The sequence below is a fragment of the Alnus glutinosa genome, chromosome 3 (genome assembly GCF_958979055.1).
Source record: "Alnus glutinosa chromosome 3, dhAlnGlut1.1, whole genome shotgun sequence".
NCBI classification, from domain to species: domain Eukaryota; kingdom Viridiplantae; phylum Streptophyta; class Magnoliopsida; order Fagales; family Betulaceae; genus Alnus; species Alnus glutinosa.
The window spans coordinates 7,025,207-7,043,818 of NC_084888.1; the positions used below are offsets into that span (position 1 = coordinate 7,025,207).

Genomic DNA, 18,612 nt, shown 5'->3' on the forward strand with positions numbered 1-18,612 from the left:
TGACTTTATACTTTCTTTACCGGTAAACTTTTAGTCATGGGATCCGCAATCATTAATTCATCACTTATATGCTCAATAGACCCTTTATGTCTCTTAATGTTATCTCTCGTACTGAGATACTTGATGTCGATTTAATTATGCTTCTACTCTTTATTCTTATAAAAGAAAACTATAGTACCGCATAATATCTTTATGGTCTAACTATAAATCGACAATATTGAGACTTTCAACAAAATGTCTCATCCATCATGCCTATGTACCAAATTCATAGCATGTAAGAATTTTAACTTTCTTGGTAGACGTAGCTATTATAGCTTGTTTTCTGCATCTTTAGGATATATCTCTCAATAAGAAAATATATACCATAAAGTAGACTTTCTACTATCTACACAATCAATAAAATTCAAAATATAAATAACCAACCACCTCCAAATGGAAAGTGTATCTTTTAGGTTAAGCTGTACTTATTGGTTCCTTGCGTACACCGCAAGACTTTATTTGCAGTACTTTATTGACCCAGTAATCTTATTGTCAGTCAAATAGTTAAGTCTAGTGCAAGTCTATGCTTACATTAGGTTGCATAATGCAGATACTTACAAAAGACCTTTCATCTACCCTTTGTTCCAATACATTTTGGGACATTTAATATGTATTAAATTTATCCCTCTTTGCTGCTACTGAAGGTGCAAATCCTTCATTCTAAATCTTCTCAAAACTTATTCAATGTAGGCCTTCCGAGACAATGTCAATGTGTTTTATGTCTCTTGTGAATCTCTATGTCAAAGACATAAGAAGTTTCACCCAAATCCTTCATTTCAAAGCTTTGAGAAAGAAACTTCATGTAGCAAACTTAAATCACTATTTACAAAATAATATCTACATATAGGACTTGAAAGATTACTGTACTCCCACTGACCATAAGGTGTGTATACTAATTAATAAGGTTTTCAATAAACAATGAAGCAATAACCTTATAAAAAGTATATCACCAATGAGAGATCTGTCACAGCCTATAAATAGAATTCCTTAATTTGCAAGCATTCTGACTGTTATTTATAAAACCTTTAGATTGTGCCATGTAAACCTCATCTTTAAGATCCTCATTCAGGAAAGTTGTTTTCACATCCATTTGATGTAACTCTAGATCAAAATGAACTACTGTATCACAATGTGGAATTATCTCCACTCATGGCTTGTGAAAGCAATTTTGGATCATCTTTAGGTCTGACTTCAAAATCAGACTCATGAGGTACACAACATAATCACTAGAGATTGTTGATCTCTTTATTCTATAAGATTTTATTAATTCTACTTCCTCTGTATTTTGCAAAGTTTAAGTAGATTCAAACTGAACCTATTCTTCATGAGTTGACAATTCCAAAACTGATTGTAGTAAGGTAATCACTTTGATTTTCCATAAGTACAATCAAACATCCTTCATATGAAGGAGCCTTAGTCAACTCTTGTATTTCCTCTAAGTAAAATCTTTGAGGATAAACACTCCCACTAGGTTCAACATCCTCTAGAAATTTTACAATCAACAACTTTATGATTATATGAAGGATAATAAAACAAAAACCCCTTAAAGTTTACTAGATAGTCTATAAAAGATTTGTTAGTTGTCCTTGAATCTAATTTCCTTAGACGAGGATTATAAATCCCCTCTTTAGCAAGGCAACCCCATATGTGTAAATAATTTAAACTAGTCTTCCATCTATTTCATACTTTAAAAGGTGTCTTTAAGACAACCTTAGATGGAATCCTATTTAATATATACACAACGGTCTTTAAGACTTTACTCGATAAGGGTAATAGAAGATTAGTATTACTAATCAATTCCCCTTTTGTGTGTACCTACCATAATACTCTTTTGCCTATATTTTAGATCTTATGATCTTCATGTTGTTTCTCTTCTTCTACCTTATAGGTATTGAAAGCATTCAATACCTTAGCCTTATTATTTTTAGAAGATAGAGATACATAAACCTTATATGACCATCACTAAATGAGATAAAAATATCTCTGACCATTTAGACAATGAGTATGAAAAGGTCAACACCTATTAATGTACATTATCTCAAGAATTTCAAAAGGCTCTCTTTGGCATCTTTAGTGGTCTTGTTGGTATACTTTCCCTTATGCAGTCCACACAAGTACCAAAATCAATAAATTATTATTTATCGACTTTTATTTTCTTTATGGAGATATATTTCAATCTCCAATGCCATGATAAGAGCATTTTTCATTCATAATACTCCACTATACGTCAACATCATTATGCAAAGATAAACAATAAATTTGCTTCAAACTTGGGATACAGATAAATTTTAATAAACCATCAATTAATATTCCACCCTAAATAAAAAATTTCAAGTTAAAAATTGAAATTTTATTTAACAAACTAAAATATAAATTAAATTTTTCTTGAAAAAATTTGGAATATTTAAAACATTATTGAGGTAAAAATAACTGAATTTTTAAAATTAATCTATAAATCCCAATAACCTTCAATTGTAAACACGTGTTATTCATTTTAAGAAAATTTTGCATTGTGTTGACAACATGGATTGTTAACCAGAATCAATCCATAACATATTTAAAGGAGTCAATAAAGGAGATTCACTATACACTATTTAAATGAGATTTTATTAATTTCAAGTCATTTCTCTTACTTCATGCAATTTTTCTTTATATGCCCTTATGTTTTCTTTATTGCAAGAGAAATAAGTACCTTGATTACCAAAATACTTTATTGGCACCTTATTCTCATGCTTTAAATGTTGGACATAATTGCCTTTATTGGTATTTTCTTTAACATGAGTAATCATGTGAAGACTTTATGGATTCTCTCATCTTCTTGAACACACATGGTTAGAAGTTCCTTTAATTAACCAATGATCTTTATGTGTGCTACAAGATAAAATAATCAGAAGAAAAAATTCAAAATGAAATATACCAAGAATGACTTAAAATCTCAATCTTTAGAGAATTAAGCTAACCTATCATATCCTTCATTCCCATAATGGGATTAGAAACACTTTTGAGACTATAAAAGCATTTTTCCAGTCAGAAAAATTATTAGCATAAAGTATTGGAACATACAACTACTAAAAGTAAAGTGATAGGAATAACTGCAAGAACCAAAAAATAAACAAAGGAATACTGTAATGCTATGAAGTAACTTTATTTTAAATTAGCCAATGCCAATTTAATAGTAAATAGTAAATTTCAACCTACCTGTGGGCAAAGGTTGCATCACGCATGAAATTTACCCTTTATTAATAAGACTAATAAATTTAAACTTTAATAAATAAAATTCTCCGTACCTGTGGGCCTAAGAGAAACTTTACTTTTAATGCTAAATTTGTTATCTTACTCTAATTAAGTCATAAAAATAAAAACGTCCCTGTGGGGATAAGCAATTAAATTTATGAATTAATTACAACATGATGTTAATTTTTCTATATGAAGTTCAATTGTGCACGAACTTTATGTAATTATTATAAAATTAGGATGCTATGGCTTTCCCAAAATTATAATAATTACGCTGCAATTCATGAACATCTAATAAAATTCTTTACGATGTTCATACGTGTAATCCTGATGTAATTATCAATAAAAATGGGATGCTGTGGCTCTCCCAAAATTATTATGATAATTACGTGTGTGTAATCTTGATGCAATTATTATTCAAAAATTGGAATGCTTTGGCTCTCCCAAAATTATCATAATAATTGCGACTTCATTAACATCTAATCAACTTTATAGATACCCACAAATGGCCCCAAGAATATAACAAACCAATACCTAAATGGGGTAAACAGCATTTTCCAATGTGCAACCAGGTGAGTTCCCAGGAAAGTGAGGGGGGTCACAACGGACACACTTAAATCCCAAGACTTTCCTTAGCCAGAACTTTTCTAGACATTGCATTCTTGGATATTACTGTAAACACACCAGCATGTATGGTATTGCTAATTATTCTTGGGTCTAGGCATCAAGCAATTTTATATTTAAACAATATAAATTAAACAGTTGAATATATCCATAAGTTCAAGTATTAAAGAAACAATAATTTTAATATTGAATAATGAAAAAATTATAAGACAAATAAAATTGCAATATGAAGACATAATAAAACTTATGACCCAATGGTTTTAGTAGTCTTAAAACCTTTAGAGAGCCCAAGATCTAAACCCCACACCAAAAGAGCCCTTTTTTTTTTTTTTTTTTTTTAATCTGGATGGGCTACTTAAGAGATTGGGCTACTGGATAGTAAAATTCTGATGGGTCACTTGGGCTTTTGGGTCGGCCCACTTAATGACCCAATTTTTTTTTTTTATTTTTTTTTAAACTGGTTCGAGCTTGGGTTAATAACCTCATTGGGCTGACCAATTCGGGTCAGCCCATACCCGAAAACCCGACCCGCACTTTAATATTAATACCCAAATGCATTTAAAACCCTACCCGGTTCATAAACCCGAAAACCCGGATTTTGACCCGCAAAACTTTGCATCTGCGCCGTTTTTTTTTTTTTTTTTTACACCATGAACGCCGGCCATTTTCCTTCTTCTTCTCAGCACCGGCCAACCTCAACACTGCCACCTCATGCAGCAACCACGGAAGGGCGGCGACCCACGTCGCCGTTTGTCCAAGATCCGCGGGCTGCCAGTATCGGCGTTGGGAAGAAACCGTTGGAAGCGGTCTCTCCTCAAACGGAAATGGCCCCGGCCTCGCTGCCACTGTATGCAGCGGCCTTGGTAGGCCGCTGGTGACCCCTCTGGGTTGCCATTGGCACAGAACCAGGCGGCCCGTAAAGGCCGCCAGTCCTGGTGACGGGGAGAGGCCGCTTGGCCTCTCCTTACACGGAACGACGCCGGCCACAAAGAGGGCCGGCACCTTCGGGAGTTCTGATGGCCCATACCAGTGCTGAATAGTGAAGAGTGATCGGCCTTCGACGAAGATGGTGGGTTTCCAGTTTCACGGCAGTGGTTTGATGGTGAAAACAGTGGATTGTTGATCATTCAGAAGGGCTCACAAGGGCACTCCGGTAAATTTCATATTTTTCAAGTGTTGGGTCACTTTCCAGAATATGTGAAAAGAACAAAAATTTTGCTCTACTGCTATTTCCATACAACTTTTAGGCAAACTTTGTTTCACTTAGAACAAATAACATATTTAAAATAATAACCATATGCCTTTTCAAATATACGTGAACAACAACTTATATTCACAAATATTATTGATTCAACAAACTTTAATGCTAAGCAAAATAGCACAGAGGCAGGCTCTGATACCACATGTAAGCATAATATATAGATAAAATGCTAATAAAAATAAGCAGCGGAATTGAATATAAATACCTCCGGCCATTTTTGCTCAAACATATGAAGAAGCCTTATTGATAAACAGAAATTCTGCAAAATAGAATTAGATTGAAGATCTTCTGACCTATGCCTACAGGTGCCAATAGATGGATACATAGGGCTCTTTATATAGGTAGGCCAGGGACCCTCATCTTTAATGGTTAGCTGATTTTATTCCTCCCATCAAGGAATTAAATCAGAATTATAAATATAAAAACCGTTATTTTCATGAACCATAATGTGGAATATAAAAAACCGTTTAAATCATATTGAATACATTTATTATAATTACCGTTACAGTAATTAAAAGCCGTAACCGTTACATCAAATTAAATATGACATAAGGGACATTTATGTAATTTCTTACAGATGTTATTTTACTAAACTAACCTTCTCTTTTTCACCCTACTTTTTCCTTTCTTGTGTGTAATCCGAAAGCAAAATCCCAAAATGTACATTAGATATGACTAAGGTTTATGACTAACCCGTAAGCAAAATCCCAAAATACATTCAAACATTCCAAGATTAAGGTTTATTGTAGGGGTGTAATTTCGGACCGGCCAGGAAATTGGCTTCGGGCACTAACCGAAAAATCGATTTGGTACCTTCATTTCTTGGTGTGCGAGCCAATAAGTATTTTGGACCGAGTCAATTCTTTCGCACATTTTTTTTAATGTACTAATGTATTGAGGTGATTATCTCCCTTCTTTGTATCTATGTTTATTTGTTTAATGTTATCTTAGTTTAGTTACTTAAAAAAAGGGGAAATACACTTATCTCCTGACCTTAGAGTATCCGTAGTGAACTCTTGAATCTTTAGCTAAAATTAATTGACTAAAAAAAATCACATTTTTAAGTTTAGCTAGCAACTTTATAAAAGTGCAACACAATAAACTCTCTAAATCTCACTATATTCTATTTGAATATAATTTTTATTCCAGTTTTATGAGAGAGAGTGAAGAAATGAATATGGAGTACAAATGAGGTAAAGAGGAAGTGTTAGAACAGTTTTCAGTCTAGTGACGTGTAGATCTTTGATTCGCCTTATTCTTCGTAATCTGCAAGGAAGAACAAACGATGTGTCAGAGGGGGGTCTCCCGACGTCCCCTCTCCGATGCCTAAGTCAGTGGACCATTTTGGAGAATATTGAGTGTCGAAAGTTTTGTATATTTTCAGTATATAATCAGAGTGTATTTTGTACTTGGGGTAGCAGCCTATTTATAGGCACATAGTTCTCAACCGCATTGTTCCACCTTCATGTCATGGCTAAGTGGGACCCATAGTGGGATGAGATAGAGGTTGAATGGAAGAGTGGGACACTTATTCCTCATGGAATAATGTATTTAATTATATCATGTGTTCCAAATATAGACTTCAAAGTGTTATAGGACTCTGTTAAGCCCTAGTGACTGAGCGAGTCAAGTTGGGCTAGCAATATCAACTGGCCCCTGGTTTGGGTATAGGCCCATTTGCCTAGGGGATGATAATTTCCCTAACAGGAAGATTGTTTCTCTAAATGTAGACTACAAATCTAAAATAAATTATAATAGAGAATGAAAAAAGAGCTTAATAAATAATCCTAATTGGCGTAATCCGATCCCCACAACATTTGGTACATGAAAACTAGTTTTTTTTTTTTTTTGGTGGGAACAGACCAAGCTAAGCCACATGAGATTCAGGGTTACGAAATAGAGAGAAAATTCTAATTTTGCGGGCGTCTTGTAAAGGCCAGAAAAAACACTTCGAAATAATTGAAAGGTTTAAGCGCCATGCAACTTTATGATTGCTAGTAATATCTTCGTATATTTCCTAAAAAATTTAATATTCCAATCATTTTCCATTACAAAATCTGAATTCTACCATACAAATTAAAAAATCAACATATTTCTACATTTGATTATTATGCGGTTTGGCCATGGAATAGGCAAAATGTTCGTACTATACCTCCCTAAACCAGAGAGCACAATAGCAAATCATCAAAGGCATATTACATATGACCAACCAAATTAACCAAAACAAAGAAAGGTCCGAATGACAAATTTGCCAAGAGAAGGAAAAGAAAGCACCGATTCGCAAACTGACAGCCCCACAAGTTTTTCACGATATTGTTAGAGATTAGTTCTAATTTGGTTTCTTGCAAACAAATTATGTTAGCCTTCCACTGCCTGACGAGGTTCTTGATTTTCAACTGCTTGCTTCTTTGATTCAACCCTTTAACATTCCAAGAGATCAATCTCGGATTCATGAGGAACCACTGAGAGCCCTCTTCTTGTTCGTACCGCGAGAGATACTGTCGCAACGAGCATCATAGTTGACAGAGCAAAAGAGACCATTAACTTCTCTAACGCCTTTTTTACGCACCTTCGGACTAGAGCACTTCCCTTGGTCTTCATGCTTAGACAGCATATCAGAAAACAGGGGCAAAGGATTATGAACAGAATCATCGCAAGAGAAACCCACAAAGAACCAGGACTCCTCTAACATCAGCATAAGCCAATCCGGAGAGCTCTTCCCAGTCTTCCACTTGGACTTGGAAGGAGGGCAGTAAGCTATTGGGATGGGATTGATCACAGCGGAGAAATCCAACTCTAAGCCACCAGCCATCAGCCACAGAGAGAGAGAGAGAGAGAGAGAGAGAGAGAGAGGGGGGGGGGGGGCAACCTCCACAGGGATTGGGGCAAGAGAGTGAGGGTCAGGGTTGGGTAAAGGAGTAGCGGTACCGGGGGACCCAAAGGGGAGGGGGAGAGCCATCAAAGGTGAGGAGAATCCCTGACCAAGGGTGGTGACCTGAGCTGAAGCCTGAGAGACACGGCCATCAGCACCTCCAAGGGGGAGGGGGGAGAGGTGCTCAAGGCGCGCCAAAGGGAAAACCACCGAAAAAGCAAGGGGCGGCAACACCAAGGGGTTCGATGTTATACAGGGAGGCACTAGCTTCGACGTTCTGGGCTGAGAGAGAGCACAGCTAGCTTGAGATGGCTCGGAGTCCGGTTCACCCAACATTCACTACATGAAAACTAGTTTTTTTTAAAAAAAAAAAAAAACCAAGCCTGAGATTGAGGGTGATGAAAGAGAGATTGGGGAAGGTGACAAACAGGAAGCATGTTAAATACTTACGGTCACAATCATAGCATTAATTTATCAGCAAAAATATGAGTGTTTTCTAAGCACGGTAATTACTAACTTAACATGCATGGCTTTGACAAAAAAAAAAGGACAGATTAGGAAATGCCCTTGCATTCAAAAGAATTGAAATTCAATTATCAAAATCCCGCTCATGTGTTACCATTCAGTCTTTTAAATCAAGTTCCCCTTTCCCCAAAAGCGACTCTCGGGCCTCTGCTTATAAAGCCTTACATAGAACCAACTAACAACTTGCAACCAACTGCACAACTGCACTAAATAAACTATACAAACTAACTACTAAACTATGTAACTGCTTCAATCCACGAGCATGCCATCTACTGTCTTCAGTCCTTGTCGCACGTGCATTCATTACGTGTGCATGCATTACGTACATGTGACCCCTTCGCCTGCATATAAACAACAATCCACCAATAGATCAATGTTAAAATGCCGTCAGAGACCCATCTATCAGTATTATTTGAGTTAGCAAGACATATCAAGCTATGGTGCGTAGCATGAGAGTAGCTCTTGAGCGATTGAAGTACTATTTGAGTTATTTAGATTCCAAATTGCCAAGTGTTGTGCAATGTGTAATTTATTAGTCTATCGAACCAGTTTGTAACCTCTGCCCCACGACTTTTGGTGATTCTACGCGTTCACATCGGAAAGATTCTGTTTCAGAAGAGAAAAATATGTATCTGGCAGCTTATTTAGACATAAAGTCACTTGCAGTCAAAATAAAAATAAGTTTGGTTCCAAAGGAGCGGAGAGAACCATCTTCTGCACTAAATTGAATTATATTGCTTTGAGTGTGCTTTGCCTACCAATGGTTTAGAAGTATCACTTTATCTTCACTTGGAACTGTCTGGTTATATCATTCCATCAAAGTTGCGAGAATTCCATGGGGTCGCAAGTATAGGGCTTGGAATCTATATTGACCTCCCATATTTCGCTAATCCCTCCTTATGGCTTTAGAGTGTCGTTTTCAATAAAGCTAATTTTACTTGCTAAAAAAAAAAAAGGCTTCAGAGTGTTGTGCATCATTACAACAATAATGATAACAAGCAATAATCAAAGAAATATATGATTACTTCGCCTCACAATAACCAAATGTTATTATTACTCAAGAAAAATCAACCCATACTTTCATGGTCATGATATAAAGATACTAACCTCTGTGAATGTGATCTTTCCAAGCCCATTCTTTCCCATGATAGCCTGAACCTACTTAAAACAAAAAATGAAAGCTGAACATCATAAATCAGTAAAACTTCACTTAAATTACACCAATTTCTCCATGTTCAAACAAATAAAAATGAAAAAATAGCAGTCAATATTGTCTTAGATTTGATTCATAAGAATGGATAAAGTACAATTGACAGATAAATCAGGTTCTTCACGAGAGACGGACTTAACGCATGTATAAGATAAGCCGCAGTGAATCAATTAACGCACCAGAAAAAACAAACAACGTTGTGAAGAACGAAACAAATTGATCTCCTTTCAATGTAATTCCTTTACCTTTCACTCGCTCACATTCCCTGAAAGACAGCACGGAGATATTAACATCTATCGGTAGCAAGCTACGCACCACAGCTTGATATGTCTTAGTCTGGCCTCCATCAGCAAGCTCCTCGGCCTCAAAGGTAATATAATACCTGAGCAGATCACAATACTGACGCATAGCTTTCAAAACCCTCCCAAACTTCAGTCGGGGAGTTGAAATCTACACCCAAAAGTCACCATGAACAAATAATATCAGTCACAGAAAAAGAAGACTTATTTCAGCATATGGATCGGAATAGAAAACTTCCCTCTTAACAAATATTCATAAATAATTTTTTTAAAGCAAAAACAAAAATAAAAAAGAGGAAAGGAAGAAAGAAACACCAACATTCCAAGTGCAGATCCATTTGTTGTATGCCTTGATTGCATGCTTCGAATATAGTATGCACCTGCGAGATTGATCCGGATCGCGAATATTGCATGGTCTAATTAAACCAAAACCGAAGATGCGAGGCCTTCGGTCCATCTCAAAGCCCTATAACAACGAACGAGTTATAAAGCTGCAGGCACAGGCATATATAGCTAGAGGAGTAGTAGACGAAGGGAATTAATTTTACTTACATCAGTCCTCACGAGTTGTTCCGTGTAGCGTTTGCATTCATCGGCGGTAATTGCATGGCAGCCACTCAGACCATCATCACTGCCCTGATTAGGGTTCAGCAGCCGTAGAGTACCAATCAGGTAGCTGGATAGCCGTAGAGGATAAGGACCCAAGGTAGGGCGAGTTCGCTTTCGTTGTTGTTTTTCTTCAAGAGGGGGATTTCCGAAATCTGAAAGAGGCGTCTGTCCCCTCTTTTCCTTCTTCTTCCTCTTCACCACCTTAACCATCTCTCTCTCTCTCTCTCTCTCTACACGGCGGCACGAAGATTTGCAGCGATATCTGCTAGCCTAAGAGAGAGGGGAGGGGGCATTTTATAGGTAAAGAATGAACGTATATGAAACCTAACGCTAGTTGATGTTATTTTACTAAACTAACCTTCTCTTTTTTCCCCCTACTTTTTCCTTTTTTGTGTGTAATCCGTAAGCAAAATCCCAAAATGTACATCAGAAAATCGGTAGGGGGAAAAAAGCAAAATCCCTTTTTTGTGTGTAATCGGAAGAAAGAAAGAACAAACAGAAAATCAGTTTCAAAGAGGGTTCGGTCAATCAGTGAATTTTACCAAATAATTTCACATCCAAAAACACCCAATCATTTATCAGAACCATCATCACCGAAGCAGGGGAAAAATTCAACAAATACCCATAACCCACCGAATGCCATTCAACCGGAAAATCAACCAACATCAAAGATAATTCCAACAAATCATAAATCAAAATAAACCTATAACAATTTGAACAAGAATTCATCAGAAATTACCTAGCGAATTTTTGTTCAAAGCTAGGGAAAAATCACCGGAAAATCGCACTCCTTGCTCACCTGAAATCGCCTCTGGAAGTCGCCGGATTTCCGGCCAGAATCGCTGGAAATCAGCTCCGGCCTACGATCCACCGGAAGCGGCGCCTCTGCTCTCTGGAAACCGGGTCTGGGTCGTTGGAGGGTTGGGTTTCTGCTGACGGGTTCCGGTTCTGGGTCCTCTCCTCCGTCGGTTTCTCGAGCAACGACCACTGGAAATCGGACCTCCGGTGGTCTTCTCCCGGTTTCACTCTCAGATCCGGTCTCTCCCTCTCACAATCTCTCTCTCTCTCAGTTGGCTTCTCTCTCTTCTCGGGTCTCTCGGTGTCTCTCAGAAAAGAGAGAAGAAAGAAAAACAGAAAAGAAAGAAAAGAAAGAAGAGAAAGAAGAAAGAATGAGAAAGGGGAAAAAGGATACCATTGGTGGAGGAGTGGCAATGGTAGGGCTTTGAATCAAAGGGGTCTAGGGCTTTGGGTTTGCGCTGGAGGGGTCCGTTGGGAGTTGAAGACTTGCAGCTGATTTCCCTTGGCATAGAGATCTTGCGGGAGGAAAGTGACGGAGGAAAATGAAGAAAGGCGCGAGAATGAAAAATAATAATAAAAAATGAAATAGCGTGAGGTTGATCCGCGATAAATATGGACAAGGAATCTGACAAGAGTCATTTTGGTGAAACGATAGCCAACTTGATGCGGAGGAGCTTTTGAGAAGTTTCACCAAAATTTGGTGAAACTTTTAAACTGCCGAGTTCGATACTGATGCTCTAAGCAAAATCTCAAAATATACTCAAGCATTCTAAGATTAAGGTTTATTTAATTAAGGGTGTAATTTCGGATCGATTATAATCGGTTTCGGGCGCTAACTGAAAAACTAATTTGGTACCTTCATTTCTTGGTGTGTGAGCCAATGAGTATTTTGGACCGAGTCAATTCTTTCCCACTTTTTTTTTTTTAATGTACTATTGTATTGAGGTGATTATCTCCCTTCTTTGTATCTATGTATATTTGTTAATGTTATCTTAGTTTAGTTACTTAAAAAATGGGGGGAACACACTTATCTCCTGCTTTAGAGTTCCGTAGTGCACATGAGATTGAGAGTTATGAAATAGAGAGAAAATACTAATTTTACAGGAGTCTTGCAAAGGCCAGAAAAAACACTTCGAAATAATTGAAAGGTTTAAGCGCCATGCGAGTTTATGATTGCTAGTAATATCTTTGTATATTTCCTAAAAAATCTGATATCCCAATCATTTTCCATTACAAAATCTGAATTCTACCATGCAAAGTCAAAAATCAACATATTTCTACATTTGATTATTATGCGGTTTGGCCATTGAATAGGCAAAATGTTCGTACTTTACCTCCCTAAACCAGAGAGCACAATAGCAAATCATCAAAGGCATATTACATATGACCAACCAAATTAACCAAAACAAAGAAAGGTCCGAATGACAAATTTGCCAAGAGAAGGAAAAGAAAGCACGTCAAATATCGAAAGCTTTAAAAAAATTTTAAGATTTCAAATAAAGGATAATGGAATAGTTCTATTCCACCTAAAATAAAAAACACTTAACATGCGTAACTTAAAAAAACACATAACAGATTTGGTTGGAATCTGGTCATTAGAATTTGACGACGGTGACCGGACTTCGGTATCGGCAGAATTCCAACGAGCAAATTTCGGCACCAGCAAGTTTCCGATGATAATTGACTACTTGAGAGTAATTCATGAAGGTAAACTGCGTCGTTTAAAAAATGGTTGAACATTTCTGTCATCGGGGGAAAATGGTTTACACTTTTAAAAAGCGTAAACCATTTTCCGAAATTTACTAAGCATTTTTGGTCAATCGGAAATCATTTTACGGTTGACTGTGATTTTTGCTTCCGCTAAACGCTGGAAAAATCGTTTTCTGAAAATAATTTTACGTCAAAACAAACGGAGCATTAGGTTCTTAAATATCTTTAAGCGCTACTGACTCAAAATGAGATATTTTATTTGCACAACAATGTTGATGTGTAAAATATTTTCTTTTTTTTTTTTTTCAAAATGAAGCATAGTGCATCACTTATCTCTCTCTTCCACGTGAGGATTGTTGTACAATTGTTATATAAAAGTTATTCAAAATGCACTAACAAAATTCTTGACAGTACTGATTTTGTTCTTATAAATTATGCCCTTGGAGTACTTTTTTGACTCGCCATTTCGTAGGCCAAATTTAAAATTGTAAAATTAAAAAATAAAAAATTTGGGTGGTTCTAAAACCACCCAGGCGGTGGTCAGCCACCCCTAAACCTCCATACACATGTTCCATTTCTAACACTTCGCATTCACCACTATCAAGAATCTCAACGTTCAACCCAATTATACCGCCTTCATCTTCAATTTCTTCAAGCATTGATCATCGTTGGCAAACCCAAGAAGCCGCCGGATACATATTTTTTTCTCTTCTGAAACAAAATCTTTTCAATGTGAACGCGTAGAATCACCAAAAGTCGTGGGGCAGAGATTACAAACTGGTTCATGGGATAGACTTATAAATTACACAGTGCATGACACTTAGCAATTTGGACTCTAAATAACTCAAATAGTACTTGAATCGCTTAAGAGCTACTCTCATGGAATACCTATAGATTTTATAGGGTTCTGATCAACTACCTGTTAACATACAATACTAATCCAACATAATAAACATTAACCTATAAGATTTACTTAGGATACAATAAAATCACAACTTAAATACATAACCCAAAAACTAAGGTTTTGAAATACTTACCAAAATTCTTCCAAATGTAACCCAACACTTGGAGAGTGTTTAGGAAGCTCAAAAACTAGCAAATCCTAAAGAATAACAAATATCAAACTAAAAAAATAAAAAAAATAAAAAAAAATAAAAAAAACTTAAAAGACAAGAGTTTACGAAAATATTTCAAATCAAACAGTAGAAACATAGATCGGGCTTTATAGATAACGTTTCAGAAGTCCGATTTGAGATTGAACAGCTAGATTTTCGTAGATCAGTGTTTTTGTGTGAAAAACTAAGAGAAAATTGTGAGAGAGTGAGAGAGATCTGGCGATAATGAGTCCAAAAAGACTCATTCTCGCATTAATCGCGGATATCATCCGGACGGGATAAGTGAACGTCCGACGCTCGCGCACGTGGTGCCGCGTGATTTAATTAATCATAATAATTTTATTTACTTAATTTTACATTTTAGACATAGAGAAATGTCTCGAACATTACAATCTTTCCCTCACAACGATATGGTCTTAAAAAAAAAAAAAAAAAAAAAAAAAAAAAAAAAAAAAAAAAAAAAAAAACTATTTTCAAAATCCATTAAAACATGTCTAAAATAGATACCAAAAGAAGGCATAAAATACTAAAATTTGCCTAAAATTAGGCTTGGCAATTTGGGTTGTCGTGTCAACCCATTTGGTTGGCGTGTCAACTCATCGGGTTAGCGTGTCAACCCATTTAACTAATTTGATAAAAAATGTGTAATTATTGCGTCATAAATATGTTATAAACGGGTTGATGGGTCATAAACGTGTCATAAACAGGTTGGTGGGTCATAAAAAGTCATTAACGGGTTGATGGGTCGTAAACGAGTTATAGCCTAAACCCAAACCCTATATATTCGTGTCGTATTCGTATCGAATTTGTGGGTCGCATCAAAATTGTCAAGCCTACCTAAAATAACCATTATTGATATTTAAGTAGCGGTTAATAACTATAATAATCATGTGAGTAGCAATCGCATAATGCAAATGCAATTAATTACCTAAAAGTAATAATAAGATTATTCGGATGCGAGTATTAACAATAATCGTGTCCGCATTCACGTGTACAACCCTATAACCTAACCAGCATGAAAGAAGCTAATAATATGAATGGTCAATTACAATTTTTTAAAATTTGGAGACGTAAGAATCGAGGTATAAGTGAAGTAAGTTTAATTTAGTTTCCGAAGAAAAAGAAGAAAAAAAAAAAATAGTTACCATCGATTATCAACTCCAGAAGCCCTCTCAGAAAAAAAAATAATAATAATAATTAAAAAAAAAAGTAATAATAATAATAAAAAAAACTCTAGAAGCCATATGTTTAAGGGGAAGTGATTAATTCACAGTCCACTCGCCACTGCGTGAGCGTGACCCACTCTCCTGCTTGAAACCTCCTGAGCGCCCACTCTTTTTTGGGAACTCTATCTTTCTCTCTCTCTCTCGATCTCCGCGGTTATGTCACACCGTGACTTCCTTTCTTGAATCCCATCAAGAACCGGTTGGTTCTTCTTTCTTGATCGGATCTGGACTATCTCTAGTCTTTCTTTATCGAATCACACCTGTGGATTCCGCCGGAACAATGAGGAGAGAAGATAGGGTTTCGGGGCGAGAGAGAGAGCCCATGCATGCCTTGGAGATCAACTTGATCTCAGCGCAGAATCTCAAACCCCCCTCAGCCAATCTACGCCGATTGCAAACCTACGCACACGTCTGGGTCGACCCAAGCCACAAGGTCAAGACCCGAACCGACCGTGTCGGCGGCGAGAACCCGACCTGGAACGACAGATTCTTCTTCAAAGTCAGCCCGGAGTTCCTCTCCAGTGAGACCTCAGCCGTCTCCATAGAGATCTACGCCGTAGGTTACCTCCGCCACCATCTGATCGGTACCGTGCGATTCCTCACCGGCAACTTTCCGCTCGCCGTCCGATCCGGCTGGGGGGTCCCCGCCTTCACCGCGGTCCAGATCCGCCGTCCCTCCGGAAGATTCCAAGGCGTCTTGAACATCGGAGCCGCGGTGATCGTCGGTTCCGATTTCCCGGCACTGGAGGGAAGGTCCGCCATCGGATACCGCGAGCAAGTGGGGGAGAACGAGCGGCGCCGGCGCCGGAGAGAGTCTTGGGCCTACGGAGATGGACTTTCAGTCGCGTCTTGCGAGAATTCTTGTGCAGAGTCGGAGGATATTTCTGACGGTGGCGAGTCTACCACGTCGTCCTCGTCGTCGGCATCGAATGTGCTGAAGGACTGGAATGGGATTCAAGAATTGGCGGGAACGAAGGGTTTGAGTGCATCAAACGGTGCTGGATTGCTGTGCGGCTTGTTGATTAAGAGGAATATCTCTTTCAATCCGTCCGATGAACCAGGGTGTTTTGGGTGGGTCCCAGGACATGGAAAGGTAAGCGACGGTCATGATTCGTTTTGATTCGCATTTGCTGATGAACGGTGAAGATCATCTTGTGAATCTGCGAGCATGCTTAGGAACCGTACGGGCATTAAGTGTACATTTCATTTTGATGTGGTTCCATACTAAACCTTTTCTTTGTTAAACATGGTTCAGATTTTCAGTGGAAAAAATTCGTAATCCTTGCGCGATTGTCGTTATATTTCTTTCATATTATATGATTCTCATGAGTCATGTCCTAAAGTTAATTCGGATTTGCAATTTTAAAAAGTTCGATTTAAAATAATGATATTAAATATACGATTCGAAAAAATAATTTTTAAAAACACAATTAAGCTTCTGACAAAATAACAGTTAAACGTTTGGTAAAATAGCAGTTTAGCTTTTAAAATAACAAATTAGCTTTTACAATTATACATTTTTAAAAAATTACCCTCTTACATGCGATTTGAAAAGTCAAATTTTTTGCGTTTTCAAATCGCAATTTTTAAAAACGTAATTTTTAAACGATTTATGTTCAGGAATTTAGTTTAAAATTACACTTATTATCTAAAAAATTGCAATCTCAAACATACCCTTAGTAAAACTAAAATTAAAAAACTGCATAATTTCGCGTTTTTTATTATATATACACGAGTTACCGTTTTGAAGTATTAAGGTCCTCCATAATTATTGGGGTCCAATTCAGGCAATAGGATAGGAGGGGGGCATCAGAGAGCCCAAATTTAGTATTGGGCTAAAAGTAATATGCATACGCCCAGTTCAATCCAAGAATGAACTATTGCACTAAGGGGCCAAATATAATTTTGCGTAATCAACCAGGCTGATAATTCGAAACCCAAAGCTTTGTTTAATTTTGCCAATCTAATGTTTTGATTTTAAAATTATAGGATTTAAACCCCACAATGATATAATTTGAACTCTTGGCCTTTACCAATGGCAACAAATCTCCTGATGATTGAATGGAAAATTGAGTACTTTTTATTGGATAGAAAATAGCAAATCTTCAATATGACACATTTATAATGACACCACTTTGCATCAAGCCAATTATTCAACATGTGATTTTGGAACATAAAAATGTCCGTTTGGGGGGGGGGGGGGAATTAGTGAATGTGAGCTTCATCTAAAACAAGAGACATTAGTGACAAAATATGTGATACTAAGTCAGGACTTTTATAATTAGAATGAAAAGAGACTCAAAGAGAAGAGGAAAAGAAACCATAAATAAGACAAGATAAATTTCTCGGTGGTTCATTTTCAGGCGAGAGAACTTAGTCGGACATTGGGATGCAGTGTAGTTCCTACTAGTCAAGGCAAACAAAGTGCCACTTTTTCTGCCGTCTGGGTAGTGTTTTCGGGATGGTTGGCTAATCGGTTGCGGCATGGGAGGCCCGGGTGCGGCGCGTGGTCTTACACACGCTAGTGTGGGTGGTTCCTCCTTCCGGCTTAGCATTTTGTTTCTGCGTTTTTTTTTCTGTATATTCTTGTTTTCTTTCATAGTTTACTATTGTAGTGGGCTAATTTTTGCTTGGGCATTTAGGTGGCATGTTAACTAGACCAGACCCTTTCACTTGAGGTGGGTTGTTTTTCATTGTTTAGAAAGGGTCAAATGTTTGTTCTTGTAATTTTAGCCTGTTACTTTAATAACTGCTTTAAGTTAGGTTTGTTCCTGGCTTAGTGTTTAGGGATTCTTCATCTCTACTCACTATCTTCAGCCTTTGGGCTTTTGTTGTAGATTTGAGACAGTGTTTTTGCCTTCGGACGTTGTATTTGCCTTCGAGTATTTATGCAATGAATGAAATGCTTCCGTTCAAAAAAAAATAAAAAAATAAAATTGTGATGCTATGGGCATTCACAAGCTATGATTTACACGGCCATTGACTATTTCGACAGAATTGACACGAGAAAAAGTAGGCGGTTAATAACCATCCTAAACTGCTAATCACCTAACCGCTTTTGTAGGTGGTTGGAAAAAAATACCAACCGCC

At 37.1% G+C, this 18,612-nt stretch overlaps 2 protein-coding genes across 2 annotated transcripts; one reads left to right on the forward strand and one right to left on the reverse strand.

The window, feature by feature from the left end:
* Positions 1-8,584: 8,584 nt before the first annotated feature.
* On the reverse strand, positions 8,585-12,029 carry LOC133863991 (uncharacterized). Its single transcript, XM_062300171.1, has 6 exons — positions 11,473-12,029; positions 10,617-10,943; positions 10,384-10,530; positions 10,011-10,215; positions 9,663-9,713; positions 8,585-8,896 (listed from the first exon to the last, which is right to left on the reverse strand). Exons 2-6 carry the CDS (start codon positions 10,881-10,883, stop codon positions 8,874-8,876), a joined length of 693 nt encoding a protein of 230 aa, XP_062156155.1. The 5' UTR covers positions 10,884-10,943; positions 11,473-12,029; the 3' UTR covers positions 8,585-8,873.
* Positions 12,030-15,569: 3,540 nt separating this feature from the next.
* On the forward strand, positions 15,570-16,821 carry LOC133864082 (uncharacterized). Its single transcript, XM_062300286.1, has one exon. The coding sequence runs from the start codon at positions 15,803-15,805 to the stop codon at positions 16,640-16,642; it is 840 nt and encodes a 279-aa protein (XP_062156270.1). The 5' UTR covers positions 15,570-15,802; the 3' UTR covers positions 16,643-16,821.
* The last annotated feature ends 1,791 nt before the right edge of the window (positions 16,822-18,612 follow it).